This window comes from Hemiscyllium ocellatum, chromosome 23 (assembly GCF_020745735.1).
Source record: "Hemiscyllium ocellatum isolate sHemOce1 chromosome 23, sHemOce1.pat.X.cur, whole genome shotgun sequence".
NCBI classification, from domain to species: Eukaryota; Metazoa; Chordata; class Chondrichthyes; order Orectolobiformes; family Hemiscylliidae; genus Hemiscyllium; species Hemiscyllium ocellatum.
This window is the reverse complement of record NC_083423.1, coordinates 49,365,688-49,383,627: the sequence shown is the minus strand read 5'-3', so window position 1 is coordinate 49,383,627 and position 17,940 is coordinate 49,365,688. Positions and strand designations below refer to the sequence as shown.

Genomic DNA, 17,940 nt, shown 5'->3' with positions numbered 1-17,940 from the left:
ATGTATGGAAATCATCACTCAATCTTACATAAATTCTGCAAAAGCAACCAACTGTTTTTATGAAGACTGATGAAATCAATATAGGATGGAGCAGTTTTGCCATTAGATTCAATAATAGACTAGAAATTTAATCTTACCGAGGCGTTGCATTAAGGGACTACTGCACATGAATATTCCAATTATTAAAAAAAAGTTGATGAGCACCAGCACACAAATCAGTAATGGATGAACAAACCATAAGACAATGGTGGTGGAGTACAATATATTATTTTACAGCTGACCTTGGGATTTGCATCACTGAGGTTCAACTGCATGAGTTGTGCTGCTGTGTGCTCCCGGATGCCGTTTACTTCAGCTTGCTGCCGCCTCAGCTTGATTAGCAGCAGTGTCAACTCCTCTGGCTGCAGATATGCAGTTTAGGGAGCCAAAAAATGGGGAAAACATGTTAATTTGTTAACTATACAATTGGATTATCTGTAAGTGCATTGTTCTCTGGAAACACTGATCTAAATTTACAGATACTGCTACATACAAACACAAGGCATCACCGTTGGGATGAAGAGCGTTACAGGTTAAATTTTCATGATGGCTAATTTTGTTTTGTCAGGTAGCTGCATATGGACAAAGCAGTATCTGGATACAATATATAATGAATTGATTTTCTTCTTAACATGCACAAAAAGGAAAAAAGTAGAATCATATTTAAACACATTAATACGCTCTTACAAAACACATGAAAGTTCATAAATGCTATCATCCAAATACCCTTCTTATTAACCAAGCACCATTCTTTGGGCACACACTCGCTTGATCCGGCTTGATTCTCCTGCTCACCATAATACTCAGTACTGTTAGGATATCCTAGGATTCCTCATGTTGGCACCAAATTTAAAAGGCTGCTCTGCACCCGGTCAAGCACCAGCTGCCCTACACGATGCTTGACATTTTCTCAGGACATGGCAGATAAGCAGATGTTTGCATGTCACTGTGCAGACAGGGATCTGGAATCCCAGATGGATGGGGGATGCAAAAGAGGACCAGCAGAGGAGCCCAAGTCACGAGGCCCAGCCAACCTGGTCCAAGGTTGAAGCATATGTAGGTGCTAAGAGGTTGGGGCTGTGGAAAGGTTGTAGTATCTAGGACCACGAAGTATATCAGAATAAGGGGTTGCCCATTTAAGATAGAGATGATGAGGAATTTCTTCCCTTAACGTGGTGAATCTGTGGAATCCTTTACTGCAGAGGGCTGAGTTGCTAAGTATATTCAATGCTGAGATATACTGATTTTTTTAATTCGTAAAGGATTCAAGGGATATGAGTAAAGCCAAGAAATGGAGTTGAGGATGTTTATCAGATCAGCCATGATCTCTCTGAATGGCAGAGCAGACTCCATGGACTAAATGGCTACTTCAGTTAGCTTGTTTTCTGGTCATAGGAGCTATGCAAAAACAGCATTGTCATGAACAACACATTGTAACATTCAATTATGGATGCTTGGAAACAAATGCTCTAGTTTAGTCAGAGGAAAAGACTTGAGTCATCTGATCCAAGAGAAAAAAATAATAGACTTTTTCTCAGCTTCTACTTTTATAACATGTACTATTTCTCAATACAATGAAAGCAGCCCTAATGATAGTTTAAAGCAGAATTGTGATTAGATTGACTGCAAACAATGAGGCTATTATGATGTAATGGCTGCCAAATACTGCTACATGATTTCAGGAGGAGATAGAATTGGTCTGCAATTCGAAGGACTATTATCAGGTAATTAAACAGCACACAATGTTACAGAATAGACATAGTCCAGTCAGTGCATCATCCACTGCACCAGCTGACAGCTGTGCGCTTATAATTCTGTAGATTACTGAGAAACGATGGCATGACAGGACTCATACCAGTCCATTTTTAAAACACTATGGTATTCTGACTGCAATACACAATAGACAACAGTAAAACTTGTCACTTCTTTTCCCTACAAATGGAGCAATTTTTTATCTCTATCATTGTGTCTTTCTCTATCTATTGTTTCCTTTCTCCCCTTTTTTGAAAAGTCTCTGAGTGTCACAAAAATATCCAATTAGATTTATACTGCTCAGTTAATGTATCAAAACCTCCCAAAGTACTTCACAAGGACGGCACGGTGGCACAGTGGTTAGCACTGCTGCCTCACAGCGCCTGGAGACCCGGGTTCAATTCCCGACTCAGGCGACTGACTGTGTGGAGTTTGCACGTTCTCCCCGTGTCTGCGTGGGTTTCCTCCGGGTGCTCCGGTTTCCTCCCACAGTCCAAAGATGTGCGGGTCAGGTGAATTGGCCATTCTAAATTGCCCATAGTGGTAAGGGGTAAGGGATAATGTATGGGTGGGTTGCGCTTCGGCGGGTCGGTGTGGACTTGTTGGGCCGAAGGGCCTGTTTCCACACTGTAAGTAATCTAATCTAATCTAAAAAAAAACATTATTTGACACAAGCCACAAAGGAAAATGTTTTCTTGATGAAGTTTGGTTTTCAGGAGAATCTCAAAAGTGAAAAGATAGGTAGGCTGATAGAGGGGTTTAGGGAGGGAATTCCAGAGTGTAAGCCCTTGGCAGCTGAAGGTTTGGATTCTAAAGATGGAACAATTTAAATCATGGAATAGTGAAGAAAATCGAATTGGGGAGGTATGTTGCAGAAATTGAGAAAGGTGAGGCTATGAAAAGGAGGATAAGAATTTTAAAATCCTGACATAGCTCGAGAGAGACACATAATAGCTCACAAAGCACAGAGGTGATGGGTGAAAGTTATATGTTATAAAATAGGGTACAAGTTGAAGAATTTTGGATGAGTTTAATATAATGAATTGGAATAGTTATTCTAAAGGTGACAAAGCAATTGTTAAGGATTCCTGCAGTTCATAAGCTAAGGCAGAGTAAACTTCTGATGGTCAAAAATGACAGTCTCTGCAGTTGTTAATCATCTCAAATCTGCAAATAGTATGATTTGGCGTTACAAGAAAGAGGTATACAGTGAGTGGAAAAGATATGGATTTTTTTTAGCACAGGACCAAAGATGAGGATTTAATCTTAATATTTAACTCGAGGAAATTGGTGCTCATCCAGTACAAGAGGTCAGATGAAAAATGTATAAATATTAAACAGTGGAGATATTGTTCAAGGTTTGCGTGAAAGTTTGTAGTTTAGATGCCAGTTGAGGTAGTTGTGGGTATGTTTGCCAAGCTGAGAAGTTGTATTGCAGATATTTCATTCCCTGTCTAGGTGATATCTAGGTGATAACAGCCTCCTGTGAAGCGCTGTTGTGCTGTGTCTTCTGAAATTTATTTGGCTCCATTGTTGCTGCTTCCAGTTCGGTGCAGTGGTCAGTATATTGGGTCTAGGTCAATGTGTTTATTTATGGTGTTCATTGAGGCAGAAACTAGCCATTCACATCCATGAACACCAACTCGCTACTAAATGCCGCGACCAGATGGCAAGTACCACAAATTCAACTGGGACAAAACTACGATAATAGGACAAGCTCAACAAAAGGACAGCCAGAGAATTTCTGGAAGCATGGCACTCATCCACAGGCTCCATCAATAAACTTATTGACCTAGACCCAATATACCAACCACTGAATCGAACAACCAGAAGCAGCAGGAATGGAACCAAATAAATTACAGAAGACATAGCACAACAACGCTTCATAGGAGGCCCCAAAGCACTGAAGATGTCACCTCGACAGGGGAAGAAACGTCTGCAAATCAACTTCCTAGCTCATTAAACATATCCACAACTATGGCAGTGGGGATATTGATCAAGGTGCTGGTGAGGACGAACTGATGTGTTATCAGCATACATGCAAACTTGGCATTGTGTTTTTGAATGTTTTTGCTGAATGGAAATTTGGAGATATGAAATAGGAGCAAGTCAATGATAGATCCTCAGGCAAAATAGATACAGGTGAGGAATGAGAAGAGAAGCCATTGCAGATAATTCTTTTGGCTATGATTGGATAGATAAGAATGGAACAAGTGCAGATATACAAGTTGGACAATGGAAAAGGAGAATGCTCCAATCAATTAAAGTTGAATGTCAGATGTCTTTTCCCTAGAGTGGGGGATTTCAAGACTATATTTATAAGGTGAGAGAAGAATTTAAAAAGACATGAGGGGCAATTATTTTACACAGAGTTCTTCACATGTGGCATAAACATTCAGAGGAAATGATGGATGCAGATGCAGTTATAATATTTATAAGACATTTGAATAAGTACATCAATAAGAAATGCTTCGAGGGATGTGGTCCAAGCGCAGGAAGTTGGGACTAGTTTAGTTGGCGATTACAGTCAGCATGCCTTGATGGGTCAGTTTCCATGCTGTATGACTGTACAACTAAAGCTGCACACCATGATCACAGTAATTTATGATGATGTTTCTTGATAATAAATTAAATAATAATACATTATTTAAAGTCTGTTGCAAAAATGTTAGTATTTTATATACTCATGTAGTTTTCGGCCAATGTTTTCATATTCCCAAGTGACAAAAAGTCCCAGTGAAGCCCCTCTCTATGCTATATCCACACAAAATATAAGCAGCATCTCCCTGCCCTTCAGTCCCAATACATGCATAGTGACCAGCCCCTCTCCCTCATTAGATAATACCATGCTTTAAGAGGTGTATTTTGTTATTTTTTTTAATGAAGAAAAGTTTAGACAGAGGTCACAAGTAGTCTGTTCCAAGCCAATAAAGTTCATGTGTCCTTGGGTTTTTTTAAAATAAAAGTTATAACAATAGAAGCAGCCTGAATGGGTGAGTCAAACTCTCTCAGAACTAAGATTTTAGTTTAACTTTCTGTAGCTGTTCGGTTTGGAAGATGCTATACATCTTTCCCTGCCACAGAAAAACAGTTTTCTCTCTCTCTCTCTCTCTGAGTTTTCTCTTGATGTTCTTTCCTCCTGGACCGGAGAAACATTGCATGTGAGACACGACTGAAATTGCCTCTGTTTATGGAATGTTACTATCTTGGAACAGCTAATCAGTGACAGTTAACATATATATCAGCTTGTTTAATATTTCAATAAAGTTTGACCAACTGAATTGTATCCGGAACACAATGCCTTACATTTCCTTTTAAAATATGAAAAAATTGGGGTTTAGGTTATCTTCTTAATACATTTTGAGGGGGCATGATCTGGTCCATAAGACTCACTACACACAGAGAGAAACCAGTCACTCTGTCATCACTACCTCCACATGTTCCCCTCCCAGTAACAAGACCAAAGTTCAAGTCCCAGATTTCTAAACAAGCACCCAAACATGTGTAAACTATTATGTATGTTCGAATAGTCTGGGACTACTCTACCTTGTCCCAGAATAGTCTAATGTGCAATTTATTCACATGCAAACATATAAGCTCTGCACCCTACATTTAATCTCAGTTCTCATAATTTCTTTCTGAACAGATTTTTGTTTCTGACACATTGGAGTTACGGATCACAAACAAATTTATCATTAGAGGTTACATATTAACTGAAACAGTAATGATTTTTGTTGATTTTGCAGCTTCACAAGTAGCAACGAAGAGAGTTAAATGGTCACAGATGTAGCTTGAGGGGCAGAAACAGGACCCTAAATATCATAATTACAGTGGTTAAGGCGATGCCTGTGTAAGTATTACATTGGACTGAATTGCTCTGATCCAGTTACACCACACCATCATACACTCACTATCTCCCCACTGCCCCCACATCCCCCGAGGAGATAACTGGGTCTGAAGGAAATTAAAGGGAGGCTGGAGGTGGAATTCAGATGAAGGTCAATAGTTATTTTGGTGCTCTGAGCATTTTACTCTTGATCAGTTTAAAACCACCAACTAGAATCGTTTAACATTCTTTAATGAGTTATTTAAAATTCAAAGTTTGAGAGAAGATTTGTAGCTCGGGTGCTCGTTGTTGTGGTTCTGTTCGCTGAGCTAGGAATTTGTGTTGCAGACATTTCGTCCCCTGTCTAGGTGACATTCTCAGGGCTTGGGAGCCTTCTGTGAAGCGCTTCACAGGAGGCTCCCTAGCCCTGAGAATGTCATCTAGACAGGGGACGAAATGTCTGCAACACAAATTCCCAGCTCAGCGAACAGGACCACAACAGTTATTTAAAATATTTAAATATGGCAAAGATTTCAAACACAAGAATGGAACAAACAGGAATAGGACCTGTGACAATAGAAATGGTGCAATGCTGATATACTAAAAAAGAACAGAGGAACCATCAGCTACAGAAACCACAAATCCCTTGACTCCACCGTCTTGGGACACTTCATTCTCATTCCTTTCAACATTCATTAGATATTTATCTACATTCTTTTTAAATATCAATAGCTACGTGGAATAATACAGTTTATATTATAACCAGCCTTTGCTGTACAACAGGCAGACTGAAGCAGAAACGCACACAAGTTTAAAGCAGCCACTCACTTTTCTGGCTAGCTGCATAGCCTCCCTTTCTGTTATGACTTTTATTTCCTCTAGATCCATGCTGTACATCTCTTTGACTTCCAGATTTCCTGTACTCAGTGAGTACGCCACTTGCTTCTTTCTGCTTGTACAAATTGGCATATAAGTGTCCCAAGCCCACTTGGCAATCACAACTGGAGAGGTTACAGCATGCTTTGGACTCACTATTTGTCCCTTTGTTTGAAGACAAGCATTCAGTAAGTTCAGGGCTGCTCTGCCAAAATTTCTTGTCTGTAGTCACCATTGCTGCCTTCGAAGAGGGGAGAGCTCATGATCTGAAAAACCATCTAGATGACACCATTAGGGATCTCAACCCACAGCTTGGGAGCCTTATTACAGATACAAGATTTTAGATAAAAGATTTGAAGTTGCAATGTGTTAATGAACACAGACAGACCTAGAGGTTAGATATGACCAATTATGGCAGCTTTATTACTTAGTCAGAACAAAATTTGCACCTCTAAACAAACCATAATATTGCCGAAGTTTTCTCCATTTCCCTTATTAGGTGCTTGACAATAGTTATAAATGATGGTGGATTAATTCATTCACAGAATTAAATCTGCCAAAACAGAAGGCAGGCCTAAATGATCAATTTCATGAAAATTTTCTTCAGATGAACAAATTTCAAAAATGTGCCCCATTATCAAACTCAAATGACTCACCGTTTTGCCTTGCAAGCTCTCAGGTGTAATGGTTTGCACAGGTATATTAGCAGGCATCGATCTTCTGTCAGGTGGATAGATAAACTAAGAGAAGAAATGAAAACAATTCTACATCAATGATGTTTCTCCCATACTCCCTTTTTTCATTTATAATCTTTGGGAGTTCACAGTATTCCAGCAGAAGACCAGTCTCCAAAACATCACCAAAGTTATTCTACAAAAGATTTCTATCTGTTCAACAAAGTGGGACAAAAAAATTCTCACTTCAATATGTTGGATGAAGATTCCTCAGAACCTAGCAAGAACAGGACATGTGATTGTTGAAGAACCATGAATCATTTGCTATAGTACTATATTTTAATGATTCATTGTGTGACTAATAGATTAGAAAATATCACTCCCACTTTAAAATGGGTGTCACTATCTTCCCATTAAAAATCAACAACCAGATAAGTTTTGATTTCCATAGCAGATTTTTCACTTGGCACAAAAGATAACAGAATATTGTAACACCACTATCCTGGTACAAAAATATACCATTGTACTTTAAAAACCCACAAGTATTAAGCCTTGTAAATTAGCTGAATCTAACTTTTAAGAATAGAGATCAGGTTGAATGGCTAAACCAAGGAAGGTGTTTTTACCCTGTTGACAGGTGTCCTGTGTCGCCGAGATTTCATGGAATCAATGGTCATGTCTCCTCTTAAAACAGGTGACAATACTTCTGATCTTGATTCAATGTTGTAGGACCTGAGGGGAGAGTATACCTGGTAGGGGGCCAGTGAACCGTGAGAAGGTGATGGAGGAATAGAGCGTGACTGTTCAACAATATTCATCATGGTGACAGGAGTACTTAAAGTACCATGCCTGCTTAGTGTCCCATGCTTATGGTAGACCTGACGCTGTTGCCATTCATATAGTTGCCACATGGTATCATCCCTCATCGATTTCCGTTTTTCTTCTAATGACGGTGGTCGAAGGACCCTGTCGTATGCAGAAGGTGACACTGAACAGATGCTGTCAGGTCTTGTACGACTGTGATGGGGCATTGTTCTGTAACATGGCATGACCTGAGTCCGATAGCTTGGCAGGTTCCTTGGTAATGTTTGATAACAGGCGATGCTGTAAATTAACAGAACATTTCTGAGAAAAGTTTACACACTGATTTTGAAACATAAATCCTTCAATTCCCTCACAAAGTTTTCTTCCCTCAATTTCTTCATGTGATGAATTTGACACAGCATCACTTGTGAAATAGAAAATGAACAGGGTAAAGAATTAATTAGGAAATTGTGGATTATCAGAGGTAATACTTTGGGAAAAGAGAATGGAAAGAAGAAAGAAATCTAAGTTCAAAAATAAATCAACAGTTCTGATAAAATAGAATCAGCCCAATAAAATGATCTCTTTTCCTCTCAACACAATAGGTCTGACCTGCTGAGCTCTTTCAACTCTTACTATATGTATTTCAGTACCTGGTGGGCTAATGCAGCACACCAATCTCAAGAACAAATCTGTACAACAGTATTAGGACAGATAAGGTCATAAACAACAATTTTACTCTGACTTTGCTTCTACCTGGAACAAAATGCATCTTCAGTGCACCCATAAGTGATTCATAAAAATTTCATTTTTTACTGAAGTACAAGCTGACACATGGAAAAGCATTACAATTCAACTTACATGTGTGTACCAAATATCACAACCAGAAAAGCTGCTGTAATGGAAAATGTTTCTCATTGAATTAAGGCCAACACATTCAAAATGAAAACTAAGTTGGGAGCACATACTTTGGGAAACATACTGTAACAAAATGTTGATGATAGTTGAAAATAGCAATCAAAAATTCAATCAACTTTTTTTTGGCTTAGATAAACATTAGTTTTGTAATCTAAGTGATGTTTGAAAATAACACCCTAGCTTAAGTATAATTTTACGAAACATGGTTGATTGCAGAGGGCAAGTTCTTTCTTTGTCAATCTGCGACATAGCAACACAGAAATGATCCATCATCTGTGCAACCATTAAATCGGAAAGCCACTTTCATGCTGGATCTGTGACTTACCACGTCAAAGATTTGGAATGAACTACATTAAAAGTAGTTTTCAAGACTGCAGCATGCTTCCAAAGTCTGGAGAGAGCAACATGTAAAACATGGTCTTCCAGCACCCAGGTCTGATTTTAAAAACAGGTATCCTATGGAGGTCACTTGTCACTCTCTCACAAATGAAACTGAAATCTACAAGAGACTTTAGATAATAGTCAAGCTGAGACTTTCTCCATGTTTCCTTCTACTGCTTTGTCTTCACCTATTCTCAATGGATCATGGCACATGCCCTGATACATTCCCTTTAGGTGACATCTAACAATGGAGCACAAGTCATCCAAGCAACAAGTACATTATAACTTTCATGTGCACAGTAGATCATAGTAACAGAACAAATATAACAAGCAAACTATGACTGTCCAGAGGAAGAAGTGGCCATTACAGGCTATTTTTTCAGTACTTGGACTGAGCTGCAACAGGTAGCTTAATTACACAGTGGTGCTACTATGTACAATTAACAATTACATGTGCTTTCTGTTCTATAGTTGTTTTGTTTATTTGAAGCACCTGGAGTTTGGTCAGGCAAATGGCATGATGTGCCACAATGCTGAATGAAGAATTAAGGATGTACAAACTAACAAATATCAAATGTATGAACTAATAGTAACTATTATGTACATTAAGAAACAAAATGCCTATATTTAGAATGTTGAGCAGAAACAGAATATTTCATTCAGTGAATGCATCAAATTTATCCCTTATTCAACTTTTTAAAATTTGGTCATGGGATATGGGTATTATTGGTTACAGCAGCACTTACAGCTCCACCTAATTGCCACTGACAGCTGCGATTGTGTAGAGCTGTAGGCACATCTATGTGCTTCTAAGAAAGGAGCTCTAGGATATTGATTGAATAACAGTGCAGAAGCAACAATATAACTCCAAATCAGGATAGCTCATGGCTGAGAAAGAACCTTGTTGTTGGTGTTTTTTGCATGCATCTGAAGCCTTGATCTTTCTAGGTGTTGAGGTCATGAGCTTGGAAGGTGTTGTTGCAGGATCCTTGACATGTTGTGATAGTCACATTGATGCCACAGGACATTGGAGCACAGAGTGAATGTTCAAGTTGTTGGGTTGTGCCACTGAGCTTCGTGAGCATTATTGGAGCAGTTAAATGGAAAGTATTCCATCATGTTCCTGACCTATGTCTTGCAGATAAGGTCAGGCTTTAGATATCAGGAGGCAAATCCATTTGCCTCAGAATTTCTATCCTCTGACCTGTTCTTATAGTCATAGCATTTAACTGGTCCAGTTCAGTTACTGATCCACGGTAATCCCCAAAATAGTGATTTTAAGTGATGGTAATGCCATTGAATGTCATGGGGAGTTTCTTGGAGAAAGATTTTGCCTGGTACTTATGTGGCATGAATGCGATTTGTCAACTATCAGCTCATTTCTGGATGTTGACATGTCTTGATGCACACTGCCTTCATATCTGAAGATTTATGACAAGTACTGATTATTGTGCAATAATCAGTAAACATCTTGATTTCTGACCTTATGATGGAAGGAAGCTCATCAATAAAGCAGCTAAAGTTGGCTGGACCTAGGGTATTACCTTGAGGAGTTCTTGCTGTGATGCCTTAGGGCTGAGATCATTGGCTAACAAAGTACAACAATCTTTGTTGTGCTCGGGATACCTCCAAGTAGGGATGGGCTTTCTACTAATTCTCTGACTTCAGATTTGCTTGGGTTTCTTGAGGCCATTCTTCATCAAATGCTGCCTTGGTGATAAGACTCATTTTACCCTTGGAATTCAGCTCTGCTGTCCATCTTTGGACTAAGGTTTTAATGAGGGCAAGAGCTGAATGGCCCTGACAGAACCCAAACTGAGCAGGTTATTGCTGAGCAAGCTGACTGCACTATTGACAAATCCTTCCACTGTCATACTGATGACAAAGTAGCAATTAGTTTGGTTGCATTTGTCCTGTTTTGTAGATAAAACACATCTGGGCAATTTTCTAATTTGCTAAATAGATTTAGTGATGTTGCTGTAGTGGAACAGTTTGGCAAGGGGTACAGCAAACTCAGGAGCACAATTTTTCAGTACTATTACTAGAATGTTATCAGATCCCATTGCCTTTGCAATATTTAGTTCCTTTAGCCACTCCTGTCACATGGAGGGAATCAATCTATAATGCTAGAAACCTCAGGAGAAAATGAGATAGATCACAAATTCAGCATTTCTGGCTTTAGACACTCAAAGCTCTGCAATCCTAGTACATCCATTCATAAATAATGCAGGAGAGTTACACAACCATAATCAGGGAAGATGCTCCATGAGTAACCCACCTTCAAAAATAGAGAATTTCACATAAGATAATTCCCTAGCTTCAAGGCCACCAATACTGATAATTGTATGTTAGAATGGCTACAGTACAGGAGGCTCTTTGACCCTGCAATACTATGTCAACTCTCCAAAAGAGTTGTGCCATTGCCCATAATCCTGTAAATTTTTTGATCTTCAGGTACTTACCCAATATCCTCTTCAAAACCATAATTAAATCAGTCACCTCTTCATTCTGAGGTAGTGTAATCCATATCCTGATCTCTTGCTGTGCAAGTAAGATTTTTTGTGTGCTGATACTGGTTCTTTTTCTACTCACCAGTGTTCTGTGATTCGTAACCCTTCTGCTAATGGCAACAGTTTTAATCAAATTCATTTGATTGTTAAATTTCCCAGCTGCTTGGTGGGATTTGAACCCATGCCTATAGATCAATAATCTAGGCCTCTGTATTACTAACTAGGCCAGTAAAAGAACTGTTGTGCTGATTTACCCTTTGTGACAGTAATTCTACCTAATGAAAGAAACCATGGTAGTTAAAAAATTGCTTTTTTCTTCCAGTTCCCGTTTAGCCCGGACAGCAGTGACATATGAGAGGATACAGAAACAATGCCAGCTGCCTCCAGCATCATTATCAAGTGACATTTTGTACATGTGAGCCCAGACAGTAGGTACTGACAGACCTTTCAAACTAGGGGATCACAGCTGAGCCTGCCTTCAACCTAGTTTGACAGATACACTTTCTAATAGTAATCTATAGATAGCAAATTGCTGCAGTGCGATTAACTTACGCAGCCAAGCAAATATAGATCTTACCTGGTCTGTAGGATTTAGTGGCAAATGACAAACATTACGCATGAAGACATGGTATTAAATAAAAAGTTCTGCTAAGTATACCTGTGAAATTCTTTGGTCAGATTTTGCTGAGCTTGCCACCTCATGATATGCCCTATTAGTTAGACTTAAGCATATTTGGGTTTAATGTTTTTCTGCCCGTAAATTTGCTGGAATAGTGCAAATTGATAATGATGCAATGACGATATCTGGCATAGTAGTGACCAATGAGAATTATTTTGGTTTAAACAATGACTAAGAATTAGGAAAAATGCACAGAACTATCTGATGAGGAGAGTGAATTTGTGTGTTAATGTTAAATCAGGCACAGAAAAGGAATAAAAGGGTGCTAAGATGACTTCCTAGGGTGGGATTTACTTGAATTAATGGTAGCCCTTGGGCAGTGTTGTAGAACAGGGGACCTAGGGGTGCAGGTACATAATTCTTTGAATTTTGTGTTACATATAGACAGGGCGGTTAAAAAGGTGTTTGGCACACTTGCCTTTGCCTGGTCCTTTCGAGTATAGGAGTTGAGAAGTCATTTTGAGGTTGTACAGGATGTGGTGAGGTCGCTTCCAGAATAGTATGACTTGTTATAGGAAGGATATAAGCCGGAGAGGATTCAGAACAGTTACCAGGATGTTGCTACGTATGGAAGGTTTGAGTTATAAAGAAAGGCTGGACAGACAGGGACATCTTTCACTAGAGTATAGGAAGTTGATGGCAACCTGATAAACGTTTATAAAATAATGGGAGGTATAGATAGAATTAATGGTAATTGTCTTTCCTCTGGGATGGGGGAATTTCAAGAATACAGGCACATTTTTAAGGTGAAAGGAGGGAGATTTTAAAAAGACATGAGGGGCAATTATTTTACACAGAGAGTGGTTCACGTGCAGAAGAGGGCACATGATTTTCTTTTAACACGATAATTCCATCTCCATGTGATTCCATGTTATAAGAAAATCGTGTAATAGCAGCACCATTGAAAATAATGGGACCATAATTGCATTACAGCCAATACAGGTAGGGAAGTTCGTGTTCTACAAATAATGGTCTAAATTCTTCAGTCGCATTATAGTCAATTCATGTTGAAGAAACGCACATTATAGCAGAACCAACTGTAAAATTATTTCATTTAGAAGATATTTGAACAGGTACATGAATAGGAAAGGTTTGGAGGGATACAGGCCAGAAGCAGGCAGGTGGGACTAGTTTAGTTTGGGATTATGCTCATCATGGAGTGGTTGGGCTGAAGGATCTGTTTCTCTATTTCTATGACAAAAGTAAACTATCTATCTCATCCTTTTTAACTATTCGGGAGCTTTTTGAAATAGGTGACTGCATTCTTCTTCTCCTTGTGCACCTCTCCACTGTTGTCCAATTGGGTGGGGGCTGTAGTCTTCTGGCTTCAATCCTTTGCTCATTATATCGAGGGCATAACCTAACAATGCTTCACTTTCCATTTCCACATCATCACTTCTGGTAATCAAGGATTTACTTTTGGTCCTCTCTTACCTCTCATTGACATGCTGCCAATCATGAAACTCAGAATTAATTTTCACATGTGCACTGACAATACCAAGCTCGATTTAACTGCTGCCTTTTTCAACTCCATCACTGTTGCTAAAATGAAGATTCGTAAGCTCTTCATTAAACTTTATCTCTCTGGTCTCTCTGGTGAATGATATTATACCCGATCCCAAGATGAGCTTCCAACCATATTTCTACGCCATAACACAGATTGCCTATTTCCATCTTGTTAAAAATCACACGACACCAGGTCATAGTCCCAAGGGGTTTGGCCATCCTCTCCACTTTGAACCGGCAGTTGGTGTTGATAGTAGCCATGATGTGGAGGTGTCAGGTTTGGTCTATAATCTGGAGTTGTATGATTTTTAACTTTGTCCACCCCAGTCCAATAACCGGCATCTCCTCAGCATATTTCCACACCCACGTTGCTCATCTGCCCTTGCCTCAAATAATCTGCTACTATAACACTCATTCTAATGTTCTACAAACAGAATTAAATATCCTGATACACTTCCTATAGCTTGACATTATACCTTTTATAAATTTGAGGTCATCCAAACTGCTGTCCACGTTCTTACGCATATCAAATTCTGCTCACCTATTATCCCTGTGATTGCTGATCTACATTATTCAAATAATGCCCTGATTTTGAAATGTTCATCTTGTTTTCACATCCCTCCATAACATGACTTTCCCAATTTGAAATCTCCTTCAACCTCACAACCCTTCAATTTATGTACTCTAATCAAATGTATGCCTTTTGAGCATCCCTGATTTTATATGCTTTGCCAGTAGTGATTTTGCCTTCAACTGTCCAAGCTCTGGAATTTCCTCATGAATCACTACAACTTTCTTTCTTCTAGGATACTTAAAATCTACACATTTGAAAAAGCTTTTAGCCACCTGGTCTAACATCATTCTGTGTCTAGAGAATTTCTTTATAATGCTATGGTGTAGACCCATGGGACACATCATTCAATTAAAGGCTCTACATAAATAGCTTATCCTTGATTAGATTGAAAAAGAAAACAAACATAAAAGTAAAATAAAAGGTTTGATATTCTTCAAATCTCTTAAGAGTTCAGGTCTGGGCCAGGGAACTTAATACAGTCAGTTATTTAAAAATACACCAACGAACAAGTACTTAAGTCGTTGATTTTTGGACTTGGATTTCTGTTATGATTTTAAGAGACATTATTTGCATTGTACATTGATGTACAACTTTATGAAAATTAAGACGGCATGAGGACAAGACGTCACTTTCATGAAGTTAACAACAAAGTGGTGCAAGGATCTTGTGGCCTAGTCTTGGTGTCGCTACCTTTGGGCAAGAAGATCCAGCTTCAAGTTTCACATTACTCAAAGGTGGGTTATAACATGTTGGAACAGGATGATGTATGGCTCAATGATTTACACATTTACAGCAAAGTCTGCCCTATCAATTTAATGCTACAAATACTACCACGTGAAACCTCAAATGAAATTATTTCATCAGATAAAAAGTAAACTAATCTGAATAATGCAACTACCAACCTTAATTGTCCGCAGGACACATACATTTATTGATGTTAAGTTTGTCTCTTTGTTCTAAGTTTAATGTGTGTCTCTTGGCACCAGGATCCTTTACTATTTCTATCCTCCAGTGACCATTTCTGTTGTGAAAATTATTTCCTCTAATCCTAAACCAAATGAATTATATCTTAAGCATTACAATTTTCTAAAAACATATAAAGACTCCCCTGATCTATTTCAATGCCTACATACAGAAATTATTTAAGGTAGATCAGTTGCCTATAAATCTGTAAAGAAAAACTAGGTTCAAATTTTGTTCCAATAGAACTATCAGAGGGATTTGCAACCTGTATATATTCATCAAATTTTCAAAATGCTATAGATTTCCAAATACAACTTTCCCTAAAAATAAATCTGAAAATGTGTATTTTTGTAGTTCATTTCTATTCCAAACAATTATGAATTATATGCATATGCATTAGAAATGTTACATTTCAATGGAATCTCTTTTAAATTCTTTGTTTTGCTTCATATTGCATGAGGGTATAAATACACATGTTCCAAAGTAGAACCACTTGTTCTACTTGTGGCACATCTGCTGTTATTTGCCAGAGTTATTTGCAGCTGATGTCCATCACTTACAAATGGCCTGTCAATGCCTCTGGTAAAATTAGAAGATCTTTGCTTCTGGTAAGAAACAAATTTGCTCCAGTTCCAAACTTACTCACACATATAGTGACAAAACCTTGCATATGCATGCTAGATATTACATTTGATTGATCAATAAATGCTGTCAACTCATTCTGTCCACTTCACTACCTCAAATTTTGCAAGTCCACAGGAACCAGTTGCTCAGTGAAATAGGATGATAGTGGAATCTTTGGCTTTATTCAAAACTTCTGTCAATGAAGAGTCACTTTGACTGCAGTATTGGAAACTAGGAGAAAGTGAGGACGGAAGATGCTGGAGATCAGAGTCGAGAGTATAGTGCTGGATAAGTTTTTGTCCGAAACGTGGATTCTCCTGCTCTTTGGATGCTGCCTGACCTGCTGTGCTTTTCCAGCACCACACTCTCGACTGCAGTATTGGAAGCACCTAAAAGCATGATACATAATGAGGAGGAATTTTGACTAATGACCCCTGAAAATGAGATTAGATATACTATTTTGAAAATTATGGCACTTGCAAAGTAAGGACAAACAAAACACACAAGCATTTTCAAACAGCACTTGAATGTTACCATATCTCAGTAAACACAGACAAAAATAACCAGACAAACCTTTATGTATGCTACTTCCTCACTACACTTCATAATAACTTAAAGGGCATGAAGGTCAACATGACCCCAAGCTACACTATTTTTCTAATAATTAACGAGAATACTTGAAATTTATTCAAGTATGGCGTGTGAACTAAGCAGTCTTCAAGTCGTAGGGAATCTAGATGAAAAATGCAGGAAAATTGAATATGCAACACCCAGAATCATTGCTATGATTTTTGGTACAAATAGTGAAACAAATTCATTCAGACACTAATTCCTGTACCAGCTGATAAAAGTTATAAATCAACAGTCAACAGCAAATTATCTTCCAGCTTCCTGTGGGAAGCATCAAAAGTTTCTCTATATCACATCATGTTTAAAGGACACTTTGTGACAATAGATTCAAAAAAATCCAAATTGGATGTCGCCACATTCCACTTACAATTACTGTTGCTCAGTTGTGACAGTTAGTATCATGAACTGTGATTAAAGTTGATATTGATATGTCTCCCATCTATGTTAAACTATTAAGCTTTTAGTCAATGTAAATCCTAGTTTTGCAAATACAGAATAGAAACATGTAATTTAATTGATATCATTGTACATTTACAAGAGGAAAATCTAAGAGTTGCAGATTTGTCTATCTACTTACCATGTACTCTTAAAAATAAGTTTTGAATTATGCTTCTATGTATTACAAAGAACTGTTTAAAAGAAGTCTCCATACCTTTTAGGTTCTTCCTCTTGGCCCTTTCCTTTTTGTGTTCTCACCCACTGCTCCAACTGCACCATTGAATTAGTCCGTTGAATGCCCCTTCCACTTTCATTTAAACTAACCAGTCTTTCTCTTCCAGTGTCCACACTTTCTACAGGAGTACTGACTGGACAAATTGAACTTTGTTCATTGGAAGCACTTGCATGCAGAGATTTGTACTGTTGAGATTGAACACTGTTAGTATTTGACGTGACATTGTCGCTCTCTGATTTTGCAGGTTGCAATTTTATACTATTGATTTTAGTCAAAGGTTTGTGCTGGTCCAGTCCTTCTATCTCAACCTGATATTTGTCAGTATGAGTGATGTTCAGATTTTCTTTTTGTTGGACACCCAGAGTGGTATCCATATTTTTCTGGTTGTTCTGATTTTCAGGCTTGACCAGCATTTTGTGGTTTGGAACATGGTTGACCTCTTTAGGAGGTAAAATTTCAGATGTTAGCTTTTCAGTCCTGTGGGGGAAGAGAGTTAAAGCATGTTTGTCAT

At 38.4% G+C, this 17,940-nt stretch overlaps 1 protein-coding gene across 4 annotated transcripts in view; it reads right to left on the bottom strand.

The window, feature by feature from the left end:
• The window catches only part of plekha5 (pleckstrin homology domain containing, family A member 5), a 341,912-nt gene that overhangs the window by 61,937 nt on the left and 262,035 nt on the right, over positions 1-17,940 (bottom strand). For all 4 annotated transcript variants that reach the window (XM_060842972.1, XM_060842969.1, XM_060842970.1 and 1 more), the window contains 3 exons: positions 17,409-17,906; positions 7,794-8,271; positions 7,150-7,233 (listed from right to left, as the gene is read on the bottom strand). In XM_060842972.1, the coding sequence (XP_060698955.1) occupies positions 7,150-7,233; positions 7,794-8,271; positions 17,409-17,906 (1,060 nt within the window). The remainder of the gene's footprint in view (positions 1-7,149; positions 7,234-7,793; positions 8,272-17,408; positions 17,907-17,940) is intronic.